Source organism: Balaenoptera ricei, chromosome 8 (assembly GCF_028023285.1).
Source record: "Balaenoptera ricei isolate mBalRic1 chromosome 8, mBalRic1.hap2, whole genome shotgun sequence".
In the NCBI taxonomy this organism is placed as follows: domain Eukaryota; kingdom Metazoa; phylum Chordata; class Mammalia; order Artiodactyla; family Balaenopteridae; genus Balaenoptera; species Balaenoptera ricei.
Genome location: NC_082646.1, coordinates 61,670,236 through 61,685,834, shown reverse-complemented (window position 1 = coordinate 61,685,834; position 15,599 = coordinate 61,670,236). Strand labels below are relative to the sequence as shown.

At 44.1% G+C, this 15,599-nt stretch overlaps 1 protein-coding gene across 2 annotated transcripts in view; it reads right to left on the bottom strand.

Moving 5' to 3' along the window:
* Positions 1 to 15,599, bottom strand: part of FAM168A (family with sequence similarity 168 member A) — a 203,567-nt gene that overhangs the window by 5,386 nt on the left and 182,582 nt on the right. The window contains exons 3-5 of one of the 2 annotated variants that reach the window (XM_059930844.1): positions 14,641 to 14,721; positions 10,556 to 10,582; positions 5,313 to 5,438 (exon numbers count right to left, since the gene is read on the bottom strand). In XM_059930844.1, the coding sequence (XP_059786827.1) occupies positions 5,313 to 5,438; positions 10,556 to 10,582; positions 14,641 to 14,721 (234 nt within the window). The remainder of the gene's footprint in view (positions 1 to 5,312; positions 5,439 to 10,555; positions 10,583 to 14,640; positions 14,722 to 15,599) is intronic. The other variant, XM_059930845.1, reaches the window with a different exon arrangement.

Below are 15,599 nucleotides of genomic sequence, written 5' to 3'. Positions count from 1 at the left end.
AAAGACGCTGGGTCTCTTCTACCCTAACCCCAAGTTAAAGCAAGCTGCCACACAGTCACAAATCTCTCTCAAGTCACACCACAGCTTTGGCATGGCGACCCCCTGCCCCTGATGAGGTACTCAGGATATGAGAGCTGCTATTTAGTCACCACCCAAGGTACCACCGAAAAGCTGTCCTGCCCTCTCCCCTGGAATCATGTCATTTATCTTTCCACCTGCAGACCCATAGTTTGTTCCATGAGAAACTGGAGAAACTGATTTTGTGGTCAAATATGCTTGGGAAATAAGTAGGAATGGGGCTGGAAAAATACATTAATGAGAAGGTAGCACTGATAAGAACTAGAAACTAACTGGAAGTGGAGGTACGAGTCAGTTGAGAAAGAAGTCTAGAGCAGGTTCCTCCAAGTTTCTAGATTGTGCAGCTAATTATGAAATTTGGTCACAGGAGGAGAAGCAGATACTGTGGGGAAGACAGGGAGTCTAGGTTTGCAGACATCTAGAAGGAGCCATTTGAGGTGTACTTCACCTTGGAAAAACAGTTTACTTGTCTGTAAAACAAAGGGGATTCTCAAGATGGGCATGTCCCAAGAGTATACAATGGACTATGATGCCAAGGGATCCTGTTATTTTGCCATCCCCCCCCCAAAAAACATAAGGACAAGGAGAAGGTGGGAGGGAAGGGGGAAGAGGGGGAGAAGGAGGAGAAATATAAAATAAGAGAGAAATAGGTTTTATTCCATGACACTGAGAAGTTTTAAAATGATAGGATGAACTGTGAATCTCCAAGATAGGGATATGCAGGAGACTATTTCCCAATTTGTTTTACCACAGGATCTTTTATTCATCCTATTCACATTTAAAACATGCAAACTACAATTTTTTATGTGTGACTGTAGCTTGTTTTGGTAAATCAAGTTTTACTGTAACACAGCCATGCCCATTCATTTACATACTGACTATGGCTGCTTTACTGGTAGAATGGTAGTTATGGCAGAGATCATAAGGCCCAAAAAGCCTAAGATATTTATTATCTGGCCCTTTACAGGAAAAGCCTGCTAACTCCTGATTTAAAGGAATAAAACAGGGTATGAGGAGTCCTGCCAGAGTGGAGAGCACCTCTCTTCCATGCAGGAGGGCAGGACACCCCTGAATCCTAAGATGCCTGTCTCTGAAAGCTACATAGCACAGGGTTGTGATTATGAGTAGTCTGGAGCCAGACTGACTGCCTGGGTCCAAACCCTAGCCCTCCTACTTAACAGCTGTAGAATACATCCGTCTCCTCATCTATAAAATGGGGATAATAATATCACTTACTTCATAGGCTTACTGTGATGAATACATTAACTAATAAGTGCAAAACCCTTAAAAGAATGCCTGACACATTAAAAGCAGTTCATAAAGGTTAGCTATTATTCTTTTCTCTCTCACTGTATAGAGAGATAGTAAGCTTCCTGTTCTAGGGGGTATACAAGCAGAGACTGGTCTGAAAGATGACAGTACATAGGAGGTTAAACTATTATGACTTCTATGGTGTGATCCAGCTTGGAACACAGACTCCAGGATTCTAAGATTCTAAAATTTTATTAAACCATTAAACTATTAATATTAAGTTAGTAGTTAATATTAATATTAAATTATTAATATTAAGTTAAACTATTAAGGTTAAACTATTATGACTTTCATGGTGATCCAGCTTGGAACATAGACTCCAGGATTCTAAGATTCTAAAATTTTATTCTAAAATTTTAAAATGCCATGATTTTAAGATTCTTTAAAGTTAACAGGCCAACAGTGCTGGTGACTTTCCTTTATGCTCCCGGAGAATGTGTGCTGAAGTTTTATCCCCTGAGGAAGCCTGCACTAACCCTCTCTGTCACAAGGACAACCATCTTACAAAGTGTTGAGATTATCCCTCTGAGGAAAATCAAAAGGTTCCAAGAGACTGCAGTAGAATTTGGTTTCCACATCCAAGAATAACCTTGTCTACAAATGTATCCTTTCTTCATGTTATGAAATGAGACACACACAAACTCAAAATACAAATCAGTAGCCAAAACACACTTGGTGGCCGAAAAGATGATGCTGGAGAAGAAGGCCTTGCCTATTTGTCCAGACAGGTTGAGAAGGGAGAAGCAGAACTGCAGAGCTAGAAAAGACCTTAGAGATCATCAAGATCAACACAAACGTTTCACAGATGAGACGAGAGCAAGTGAGCGACGGCTCATGAGGACCCAGGACTCAGTGCTCCCTCCTCTGACTACAGTGGTCCCAGTCCTGGGCTCTGTCAGTGATTCAGGTCAATTCTTCTCTCAAGGAATACCTTCACTGGACTAGATAATATCAGAGGACCTTTCTAGTGCTGATATTCTACGTTCTGAGTATTTCAGTGGGACTTTTATTAGAAAATCATTGCAGAGGACATTCCACAACTGACTGATGGTCCTGTCCATACCCTTAAGGATCACTGGAAATTCCCCTGGGGCTGTAGCCTGGGCTACCTTGGGTATCACAAAATTCAGGGTTTATTACTTTATGCACCTAAGTTAAAAAAAAAAAAAAAAGCCGTTGGATTTGATGGAAACAAAACCAAGTCAAAACAGAAACTCACTGATTTTGCTCAAATGAACTTAGATTCAACTCACTCACTCAGGGCCTGGGTCTCCTGAAAAGAGTTCTACCTCAGTCTGAAGGTTACAGAATTAGGACTTTGGAATGCTATACCTTAAGGACATTAGAGACTTGAATTCAATCCTCTCCAATTCAGATGAAGAACCTAGAGCCCAGGGGAGCAGCAACTTTCCCAAAACTGCACAGCAAATCAGTGCAGGGCTGGGCCCAGAGTTCAGGGCTTACCATGCCCTGGGCAGAGCTCCTTTCTGAAATTATACGTCTCTGCAGTCCAATCTTGGACATTTGGTATATTGGCCTTTGTGTCCTCATTTCATTAAAGGCAATATTGTGAGAGAAAAAAGGAATTTGATCACTAGCAGTCCCAGCCCTGACTTATGAAAGAGGCTTTGTTTATGGTACCCTATTCTTTCTCTCAGGTTGCTAACCATAACTTTAGACTCCATCAAATAGGGTAATAAAGAGAGTGTGTACATTAGCAAGATAAAACTTTTTCAGCCCTCTCTTCAATCCTTCTGCACTGTCATAAATCTTTTTCAGTTGTAGAGCACCTACCACCTTCAAACACATTGATCCTCACATCAAGGATGCCTTTTAGACTGATCAGTTTATTGACTATCAGATTTATATGTCTGGACAAAGCTCTATGTATGATTCTTGCCTTGACCCCCCAGTCTCCTTGTTGGCAGCTGAACAAGAGAGTGCTGAATAAGTAGGAGGGAGACCTAACTACAAACAGGCTTAGCAAGTGTTAGTGAAATTAAATTGAATTTGTCAAAGTGCCCTGAGTTTTCTGTGGTATTAGAAGCCACAAAATCTGTGTGCTGGGAGGAACTCTGGTGGGACATGGGAGGACCAGTCAATCCCACCTCTACTTACGGATTATAAGAAAGAGGGTACATCTTGGCCCTTTCTAGGGACTGTGATAGCCTGTGAGAGGACAGTGGGATATAGCTACTGGACTTTTCAGTGGAACTTCAGGAAGATGTCAACATAGTGGAAGGCAAGGCCTTCTAATACTCAGACTTTCTCATTGTGGAAAGGGTTGCTTCTGGAGGGAATGAATACTCCATACCTGGAGATGTGTGAGCAAAGGCTAGTTGGCCAACTACTGGTCTGGGCAGCTAGAGAGGAGGCCCCTGAAAGAGTGGAGGATATTGGGTATACAGCACCAAGGCGATAGAATCATGAGCCTAATAGCTAGAGAGAACCTTAAAGATGACCTAGTCCAACCCACTCATTTTACATTTGGAAAAAACAAGGTCCAAAGCACAGACATGAATTATCCAAGGTTACACAGAACCAAGTCTAGAATCCAACTCTTTTGGTTTTCCACTCCAGGCTTCTTTCTGCTACACTACAGCAGGTGTGTCTATATGCACCTACCTCCATATGTGCAGATACAAGACAGAATATGCATGTATATGCCCATTTACATATATAATATCATAGGTACCTAGAAAAATTCCCTACTGCTATCATCCCTCTCTTAAATAACAGTAAAATTAATCTCAAGAAAAAAAGTCAGTAATAGAAACTTAACTTGGGTGATACACTTTTCTAGTTGTGCTGCTTACCAGTTGGATGGCATTGGGCATATTACCTTTCTGAGCCTCAGCTTTCAAACTGGAATAAAAATCCACCCAAATAGGACTATAGTGTAGATTAAATGAGAGGGTGATCATGAAAACATATTCTGCAAAAGGTGAGAGTTATGTTGTATAAACATAAGTTGATGTTGACCTGAAGGGGCAATGATAGCTAAGGAGAAAATAACATTTTAAAGAAAAAATTTAAATACAATGTATTCTTCTAATTTACTTACTTAATAGATTAACACTTCACTGAACCCCAGACCATCGGGCCTAATCTGCAACATCCCTCCGAGGGCCTGTGCAGCCCTTGCTGGCACAACTTAAGAGACTGGCGCTCACCACATCCAAAGCCAGCCACTCCTCTTTTGGACAACTGCAACACGGCACAAAGCTCTTCCTCATACAGAGTCAAAATGCCACTCAGTCATTTCTAAACACTGGTCCTCATTTTACCCAGTGGAGCCATTTTGTGTTAAAAATCAGATGTGAAGGTGAAACCATCAGTCACTCTACTGAGCCTCAAGTGAACGTGACCAATCTGACGGGCCAGATGGTTTCCAACCTTCACGAGGACTTCCTGCACATACCTTGCTCTCACAGTGTAGCCTTCACGAGGGCAGTGTTTCTCAAGCAGGGGGCAATTTTGCCCCCGGGGATATGCACAGGACAGCGCTCCCCCCCCCCCCAACCAAGAATTATCTGCTCCCAATGTCCACAGTGCTGAGGTTGAAAAACCCTGTGGCTAGCTGGAGGAGCCCCCTCTGTCCAAAAGTCCACAAGACTTTAAAGTGCCCTCTGTCCTTCCCTTGAAATGCAGTAACAGTCCTTCCCTCATCAAACTCATTGGCCAGGTGAGTACTTCCTTCTCTCTCCCTCACTGCTTTGTGTCTCCTCAAAGCAGGGTGTGTGATCAAAGAGGATGACCGTTTCTATATGAGGAGGGCCAATTTTTTGGTGGGTAGGAGAGAGAACCTCTTAAAACAGTGTCCTATAAATGTCAGTTTTAAAAGTTCCCTTTCCTTTCTTCCTAAGAGACAAATCAGTCCCAACCAAGGGGAACAAGGAAAGGAGGAGACAGGCTGTATTTACTGAAAGCCGCAGAGGATGCTTGGTAAGTTCGGTTCTCGGTCCCGGTGTCCACTGGGAGGTGGAAGGTGCCTTCAGTGCCACAGGAAGACGAGTTCTGTGGCCAGGCCTGTTTCATCAGCAGAGTTGCTTAAGGGAAGACACAAGAATGGCATTAGGCAGAAATAAGAAGTGGGCACCACCAATCACAGACACAAAGCAAGGATCTTGTGCTGGACGGAAACATATAACCCAAGGGGCCCTGTTCAGACACACAGGATGGTTCAGCTTTCTGAGATGGGTGAGTGGTTGGGAGGAGTGCTGAAGTGACCTTCTAAACGATTTGAAATTGAGGAAACCTAAGCTTATACTAACTAGGAGAGTCAGGATTTTCTACCCACTACCAAACCCATGAAAATGCTTATGAATACTGCCTTCTACTGCCTGACATTCTAGCCTAAGACTCTGGGATACTCCTTAGCCACCTGCTCGTTAACGTGTAGCAACTCGGAGCCTTTGACTATGTACTGGGCCAGATCAACTGAGTACCCCTTTTTATGCCTGAAATCTGGAGGTGTATTTAACAAATTGTTTTCAAAGAGTGAGCCCAAAATACTAATAACCACATGACATGAACCTTGCTGGACTGCCATCTCCTCTAAAGGGACTGAGCTTTGGTGACTTAGAAGGCAAATGCTGTCCAGCGGGACAATCCCTGCAAACTTCTTCTCCTGTAGACCTAGCCAGGGCCAGACAAACCTCTTGCACACCTTTTATGTCTCCTGCTGAGGTGCTACTGGCACTCCACCTGAGATATCGCCTCATGAATTAGAGATGATCTTTTGGGCCACTAAGAAAGCAAATGTCAAACTTGGGGTAGGTGTGAAATAGAGATGAGGCTCAGTTTGAAAGAAATCTGCAGAGACTTCCCAGGCTGACTCAAAGCTCAGCTTGAGAAATTTGAAGGATGATGCTTCCTATGGAATAGAAGTGGGGAGTGACTCAAAAAACTTACCTTCATGTGTCCTGTAGGGAAGGAGAGAGGAAATAGGGTTTCAAAGGGGGGGAGGGGAGGGATTGCCTAACATTTTAGGTATCTCCCTTGATATATTTTCAAACAATAGATGGAAAAAAAATGTTTTTTTTTGGCCACACCGCGTGGCTTTTGGGATCCAAGTTCCCCGACCAGGGATTGACACGGGCCCTCGGCAGTGAAAGCGGGGAGTCCTAACCACAGGACCGCCAGGGAATTCCCGAGGAGAAATATTCTTGACCCAAATTTCTACTTATGGCTAAAGAATGATTTTAACAGTATCTTTTCCATTCAAATAAGGTCTTGGGAGACATGGATATGGGGTGTTTTAAAGTATATTAGCATTGGCAACAGTTGGATATACGTGAAACATTTTAACAAGGGGCTAGGTAAGACAGGGTGGTATGAGAAGCAAGTTTGCCTGTACCCTCTCATTCCATCAGGACAAGGATAGTCCACCTCCAGAGAGATCTCCATAAACCCCTCTGCCTGTCCAGGTAACAGGAAATGCCTCTGGTTCCTTCAGTCATGGAAGTACTGGGGTCAGAGGAGGAGGTTAAAGACTCTACAGTTTTTGCTGAACCAAGGATAGAAGTATCGCTGTTCTGGGCTGACTCTGCGCTTGCAACAATGGCTCGCAATATATACAGCAGATGCTGAGAAATGAGAAGGAAATCATGGGCAGGGAAGTGACACTAAAAGGAGAATTCTGGTAGAAGAAAATGGAGATCCAGCAGAATTCCAATGCAGAGTCCAGGGCCTTTGCTGGACATTACAACATGACTCTGCAGACAACACAGGAGGAGGGCAGTCAATTTAAACAATTATCATGGGTTTCTTTTCCTGGGGGGCGGGGATGGGTGGAGTGGTGGGAATTAATAAAGGACCCAATTAGTGTTGAAAAATCTTATTAAGATAGCTCCAAATTTAGAATCTGCCACTCCACGTGGCTGGAAAGCCCTGGCCACCTAAAACAACTCCCTAAAAAGTGAAACATGTAGCTCTGAGAAGTCAGATAGAGCAAGCCCAGGCCCTCAAGACCCCACAGGAATCCACCAGGGAGCAGGAGGCCTAAATTTGGCTGCTGAGAATTTGAAGGACCTGTTCTGGTCCAGTTTTTAACCCAAGTGGTGCATCTTTACCATAATTTTAATCATAAGCCAAAAGTCTGACATTAGCCTAAAGGACCGTGTGACAATTAAAGTAAGTAAATCAAAATTAACCAAAGAGTGACTGAGGCCTACACCGCACTCAGCACTGAGGGGAGCGCCACGGTGGACAGGAGCACACGTGGGTCATGGTCACCGCACACCAGGTATTTATGGTCTCGCTGGGGATGCAACACAGCCACACGCCAACCAGAGAGTGAACAAGACAGCATTACACACAGTAAAATAATGTTCCAGATTAACCAGGAAAGAAGCAAGTGTGACTGTGCCTTTGATTATGTGTTTCCCAACTGAGCAAGTGAACCAACCTATACATGTTCCTGAAGAAGTGGGTATTTTCTTCTGGTTTCATTATAAAGAAAACAAATACTAATATTTTCTATATTTTTCTGTATATATGAATACATAATAATTTAAATAACTGGATAAATATGAAGACTGAAAACAAAAAACAACAAATAACAGCTGTCGACTTGACTTCCTCATTAGTTAGCTATACGTCCATATACAATTCTAAAGAAACCCATTCTGCTGCTGGTAGTGATTCAGAGCTCAGCTCTGGGATGAAGACAATCCAACTGAAGCTTTTAGAGGCATGGTAATAGAGGACGCTGCTCTGACAGGTATGCCTGTTCTTGGGTGCCATGAAAGGTACCAACTCCTAGAAATGGTCTATATTTTGAATAAATACAAGTGTATATACGTCAAATATTATTGAGGTGTACGTTTGAGACTACGTACTTTTGCACTTTATGTAGTACTATATATGTACTATTCCTCAATTTAAAAAAAGAGAGAGAGAGAACCCATGGCAGTGAAGGGCCACGGCCCAGTCACAGCATGCGGCCCACGTCCAAGTGCTGGGTTGTTCACATCCCTGGACACGGGGCCCTCACGCCCTCTGACACTTGAACAATCTGTTAAGCACACTTACAAGGAGGAGAGGCAGCAAGGGACCATCATCCTGAACAATGTATTAAGTCAGGAAATCTGAGTTCTAGCCTGGGCTGTGCCACTTATTAGCTGTGGGACCTTGGGCAAGTCACTATACCTTTCTAAACTTCAGGTCTGTTGTCTCATAAAATGGCAATAATAACCACTCCTTGATTGCTTCATAGTATTGACTGTGAGGATCAAAAATCAAGTGTCAGCCAGTCTTACAGTTTTTAATTCTGGTGTCTGTCCACTCTTCCATCCCCACAGGTATGGACAGCTACAATGGAAGCTCTCATCAACCTGAATTATTGCAACTGCTTCCTCACTGTTCTGTTTGTTTTTAAACCTGCCAACTCCAATCTCCAAGTTGCAGTCAGAGTGATATTTCTAAGACCTAAACCTAATCACAAGAACTTCTTTCTTAAAAACATTCCATGGTTCTCCATTACCTAACTCCTTGTGTGGCCCTCAAGGCCCCTTGTGATCTACTCCTATGATCTCTCTAGACTCACTGTTCTCACTCTCAAACCCTACCCGACAGCCACACAAACTGTTCACCATTCCCAGACTATGCCAAGAAGCATCGCTTCTCTGTATTTTTGCTCACACTGCTCACTCTTCCTGGCATGTCCTTCCCCAAATGCCACCTGGTAGACATTTATTAATCCATCAACCAGGAGCTGAAGCCTCGCCTCTACTATGAAGTCCTTTCTTTTCCCCACTTCTTGATCACAGCCCCCTCATGTATCCCACTTGGTTCACTATCCCAGTTCCTGGGATTCTTAGAAGCCCCTGTACTTGCTAGTTTGTCCATCTCCCCCGCTAAATTTTGAGCTCCTTGAAAACAGGAACCCTGTCTTACTGAACTTTGTATCTTTAAAGGGCCAGCTTAGGGTCTGGGACAGACCATTTTGTGAAGAGAAGAGCTCCATACATACACTTTAGTATTTCTATTTCAGATGCTATAACAGGAGGGGTGAGGAAGCAGGAGAGCTTCCCTCACTTTTTATGGAGTCTTCTGTTCAAGTTCATATATCCTGAGGCAAACAAACACGACTCCTCATAAACAATAAGAGAAACGGGTCTGTGACTAGCAAAATTGAAAGAATAAGATAATAAGAGGGCAAGCTGTTAGCATTTAAAGGGACCTCAGAGATCATCTGGAATAAAACACTTTATCTATGGCCTGGAGACATTAGCAAATTGCCCAAGATCACGCAGCCCACAGCAGCAGCAAGAAGAGATTTTCACAGCTCATCTCCTAAAAGATGTGCCACACACAAATTCAATTTTCAACATCCAAATAATTCAAGGTTAAAAGTTGAGAAAGTGTGCAGAGACTTTACAAAAACATTGTCCTGAGCAGCCCAGGTGAGGGTGGTGAAAGCAGCAAGTCCCTCCTATGGTCCCTTCCTGTCTATGACAAAAAAGGACCTAGTCAAGTTACACTGCTGGGACCCTCACAGGTGCCCAGAAGTTCCCGTGGTGCCTTGGGCCTGGAGTCCACACTGCCCAGAGAATCCAGCTCTGGACCCTGGCTTATTAGCACACTTGACCCTCACCTCTCACCATCCAGGAAAATGCCCCCAAAATGAGCCAGAGCTCAAGATCTGGGCTAAGGGAATAGATTGTATCTAAAGTTAACCAGGTCTTCAAACATGTGAGACTGCCAATGGAGATGGAAAATCTGATCGTGGGGCAGACTGGTGTTTGGCATTCTTACAGGCATAATCCAGGTACTCCTCCGCAGGGGCTGCCATAAAGCCAACAGAGGAGCCATAGAGACCCAGGAATTTTTGTTCACTTGTTTGTTTGAATTCAGCAGCCATGTGAGGGTAAAGGTTTCCGACCTAGGTCAGATGGGACCCAGAGGTGAGGAAGGGGAGAGACGCCTTTTAGTGCCATGATCCTTCACTGCTGCCCTAGGGGACGGTTCATGTGTGTCTCCAACCCATGATTTTGCACCATCAGACATGTTCCTGCATGCTTCAGGAACTGCTGCTGAGCCACCTGGGGGAGCCCAAGCCTAGGGGATGGGATTTGGGGAGGGAAGGAGAGGGGATCTACTGTTGTTACGAGATAACACATTCATAGGCCATAATACAGATGAGGAAAAATAGCTCTCCTACCATAAGCTGAATGCAGGAACTGAAACTCTGTTGGATAGAAATGTTAGTTGAAATTACCACTAAGAATCTGTGCAAAGTAGTACATATTGCAGTTACAAAAACAAACTTTGTCTTAAAAAAGCAGTTTCCCCCAGGCTACACAAGAAACAGTGAACGCAGAGGGTGCAAAGTACCTCTACCCTGGAGAGGGTGACAGACTTGCCATCAGGAAAGCCCATTCATTGAGGAAGGGTACGTCCTTGGATGCCATGACATCTTCCAGGCAGCTGACCCAGAAGCTGCCTGGAAGTATGTCAGTCCAAGTTCCTGCTCTTTGCTTGTCCATGCTAAGAATAAATTTCAAGTCTCCCAAGCATTGCAAAGGGACTTCACACATGACAGAGGCTTTATGTGCTAGAGGAGGTAAAGTTTCAGGGACAAAACCATCATCTTTGGCCTCTGAAGAGCTCTGTTTAAAGTCCTAGAGGGCCAGGACCAATGCAGAGGCACTTAATTCCCTGAGACCTCTGGGAGAGCGTGGTGCTGTACAAGGGGCACAGACTGTGGGCAGACAGCTTGGCTTTGAATCTGAGCTCCACTGCTTTTTAGCTGTGCAACTTTGGACACGTTATTTAACCTCTCTGAGCAAAACTGAAGGCAAGAAGCTCTAACTCACAAGATTACGGGAAAAAAATTAACATTTGTGACAAGACTTGCATAGTGTCTGGAACACGGCAGGTGTTCCGAAAACTCAAATTCCTTTTCCCTCCCCTTCCCCAGGTTCATCATATGCAAAATGGGAGTAATTGTGCTTTACAATGCTGCTATGAAATCACGTGAGACAACAGATGACAATGACTGATAAACAGATTTTTTTTGTGAGGAGGTATTTCATTTTTATCTATATTAGTTATCCTGTTTATCCTTTCCCTTCATTTTCAAGTCAGATTACCATTAATATGACCCATCCTTTGGTCTCCAGATTTTGAAAACAAGTCTATTGGCTCTGCCTCCTGCGGGGCCAAACAGTTCTTAAGTAAGATCCCTGAAGTCGCTAAGAGCTTGGAAGAAAGCTTCAAGTACCCACATTGCTTTCAGAACCAATAAAGGAGTGAAATATTTCCTTGCATCCTGGATAGAGGACATCTTTGGGTATTCAGAGCTGCTAAAAATAGCTCTTTCTGAAGCAACTTCTTGGTCTTCTTGAAAAAGCTGAGAGGAATTTAAACCTGAGAGCCTGGCTCCTTTGCAGGCTTCTATCCCGCGGGCATCTCTCAGCATCACAAACGGCCAGCTCTGGCAGGAAGCTGAGAGTACGTACACTGTCCTCTCTGACCTTGAGTCAGGTCCTCCACTGCAGTCAGGAGACCTGGTAAAAGCAGAGGCCAGCCTCCCAACATATGACACAGACCAGCTGTGTGTATGTGTAACTCCAAAGGGAAAAGGATCTGCCCAAAGTCACATCAAAATCAGTAGCAGAGTTAGTGCTATAACTCCGGTCTTCCAACTCCCAGTTTGGGGCTTTCTGACACATGTGCTAATACCACCCTGTCTAGTGGACTGTGTGAGAAAATGGTCTGGGTTGGTTTAGCCACAGCTTAGAAATATGTTGACTTTTCAAAATGTAAAATTGGGGAAAATCAAGTTAGACGTGGGTTGATATTTTGTGTGCTTTAAAATTAAAACTTAATCAGTACTTTACACATGCCAGGAGCCTTCCAATCTCTCCCTTCCCCGTGTCCCCACAATCTCAGGCTCTTCCTGTCTGCTCTCTCTTTCCTCTCTAATCTGACTGCTCTAGTCTAACACCTCAATTTCTCTCTAGCCGACTTCAACTATAACGTTGTGGTTAAGAATGCATGCGGGGGGGCTTCCCTGGTGGCGCAGTGGTTAAGAATCCGCCTGCCAACGAAGGGGACACGGGTTCAAGCCCTGGTCTGGGAAGATCCCACATGCCGTGGAGCAACTAAGCCCGTGTGCCACAACTACTGAGCCTGTGCTCTAGAGGCCATGAGACACAACTACTGAAGCCTGCGCGCCTAGAGCCCTTGCCCCGCAACAAGAGAAGCCACCGCAATGGGAAGCCCGAACACCGCAACGAAGAGTAGCCCCCGCTCACTGCAACTAGAGAAAGCCTGCGCGCAGCAACAAAGACCCAACACAGCCAAATATAAAAATAAATTAAATAAATTTTTAAAAAAGGACCCAATGCAGCCAAAAATAAATAAATAAGTAAATAAATTAAAAAAAAAGAATGCATGCAGGGACTTCCCTGTTGGCACAGTGGTTAAGAATCCACCTGCCGATGCAGGGGACATGGGTTCGATACCTGGTGCGGGAAGAACCCACGTGCCGTGGAGCAACTAAGCCCATGTACCACAACTACTGAGCCTGCGCTCTAGAGCCCGCGAGCCACAACTACTGAGGCCACGCACCACAACTACTGTAGCCTGCACACCTAGAGCCCGTGCTCCACAACTAGAGAAGCCACCGCAATGAGAAGCACGCGCACGGCAACAAAGAGTAGCCCCCACTCGCTGCAACTACAGAAAGCCTGCGCAGCAACTAAGACCCAAAGCAGCCAAAAATAAATAAGATATAAATAAATTTATTTTAAAAAGTCACAATTGCCAAATAAAACAAATGGTATTTAAAAAAAAATTACTAAACAAGAAAATGAGGGTGTTATCGTGACATTCAAGGCCTTTCCAAATCTGGCCCTCGCACATCTGTAGTCCAGATTCCTTTATTACGCCGCCACCCTAGAGCCTATGCTTCAACCATTCTCACTACTTCAAGGTTCTTCAGTGTCATTCCTCACATCTCCATGCCTTTGCCCGGGCTCTACTCTGCCTGGAATGCCCAACTCTTCCTTTGTATGTTTAAAAGAATGCCTCTTAACAGCAACAACAAAAAAACAACCAACCAAACAAAAAAGAATGCCTCTTACTTCTCCCTCAAGTCTCCACTGCTAGGTCCTCTGTGAAGCCTCCCCTACACCCTCAACCCCAGGCAGAGGTTGCTCCCTCCTCCATTTCCTCTCCTCTTGTACGTATTCCTTTTACAATATTCATCACACCGTACAGCCATGAATTTGTTCACACGTCAGCTTCCAAATGGACTGTAAGCTACTTCAGGCAAAGACAGCATCCTTCCTTTTTTCTGTTCTAGTGTGGAGGACATTCAGCAAATAAATACTTGTTGAGTAAATGAAGAGGAACTTACATAAAACCATCTACAACCATGAGGTAGGTAGCACATTTCTCAGAGAGGTGAGGTAACTTGTCTAAGGACTCACAACTAGTGAGTTGAGTAATCAGGATTCAAACCCAGGACTTACTAACTGCAGAGCCCACACTCTTTCTCCTGCCCCTTGAGTATTAAAGCACCAGCTGAGAGTGGCTTGTTTTTTTGAGCGTGGGGGTCAAGATGGTGGTAAAACCTCTGCATTGCTCCCAAACTGAAACAAACTTCGATACTTTCAAATCTATTTCAACCTCTATCCAAGGAGTGTTGGGCCTTTATTATTTTTGAAAAACAAGTTCCTCGCTGCAGCTTGAAAATGTGGCAAGTCTCTCACTCTTTTCCAAATCCACGTCCAGGAAGGGGTGGGTGGGTGGGTGGTGTGTGTGTGTGTATATGTGTCAATGGCAGCCTCAGGGGAAACCGAGGATGTGTGTATGTGCGTGTGTGTGTGTGTGTGTGTGTCAATGGCAGCCTCAGGGGAAACTAAGGGGGTGTGTGTGTGTGTGTGTGTGTGTGTGTGTGTGTGTGTGTACGGCAGCCTCAGGGGAAACCGAGCAAAAACTGAGTGTGGATACTGGGAGAGCAGAAAAGGTTCTGTGAGGAGGATACACGTCTCAGATATTCCAGCAGAAGAGAGATGGGCCAACTTTAAGTCCCAAGGAGAATGGAAGAAATTCTATTCCCGGAGGCTGAACTGTCCCAGTTCCCAGAGGGGACTCCCTGGACAATCAAGCATGGACAGGCTGAGCCCAGAGCAATTAAGGACATGGAAAGGCCAGCAAGTGTTTCGGGCTTTTTTTTCCCAAATAGAGCCTCACCTCCCACTCCACTCACCACTGCTGTCTTCACTTTCTCCTTACCTGGAGCATAACTGGGGCTATTGGTGGGGTACAGGCTGGGATTGTAGGCAGGGGCTGCAGCTGGATAGGCTGTAGGGTAACCTATGAAGAGACAAAAAAGTTCCATTTAGTTGGGCAAGAAGAAAGCAGATTTCTGAGGAAATGGAATCCAAGTCCCAAGCTTGGCCTTCAGCCTCTTCATGGGCCACTTCAGGTAGTATATGTGACTGGTTTTAGCCTCTCAAGAAAAATCACCAATACCACAGTCCCAACATATACACATTTTTCTGTCTGTTTTTTAAAAGCAGTACAAGAAATATATGTCTATATGCTCACTGTAAAAAACCTTGAAACACTATGGAAGTATATATGGTAGAAAGTGTAAGTTTACTTTCACATTCCTGCCATAATACTACTCTCCTCCGCAGAGATAATAGCAGTTTGGCATCTATGTCTCCAGATAGTTTTCTATGCATTTTTATACACATATATTCAGTGGTGAGCTAGTAAATATTTAACGACTGGCTCAAGGGGATTGGGGTGGAGCCCTATTTGTAGCATTTGCTAAGTTCCATGGTGTAAGCACTCTCAACCATGGCCAATTTCAAGCTACCAACATCACTGAATAAGTAGTTGAGAAGCTCACAACTGGCTCTAGAGAGCCCACACAAGCCTGATCCAGCCCACCACTGCATATTATACACAGGGATTTAAAAAAATTTTTTTAATTGTGACAAAATATATATAAGATAAAATTTGTGATTTTAACCATTTAAGTGTACAATTCAGTGGCACTAATTACATCCACAATGTTGTGCAACCATCCCCACTATGTATTTCTAAAAGTTTTTAACCACCCCAAACAGAACTCTGTACCCATTAAGCAATAACACTCCATTCCCTCTTCCCATAACCCGTCTTAACTTTTTTTTTTTTAAATATCTTTATTGGAGTATAATTGCTTTACAATGGTGTGTTAG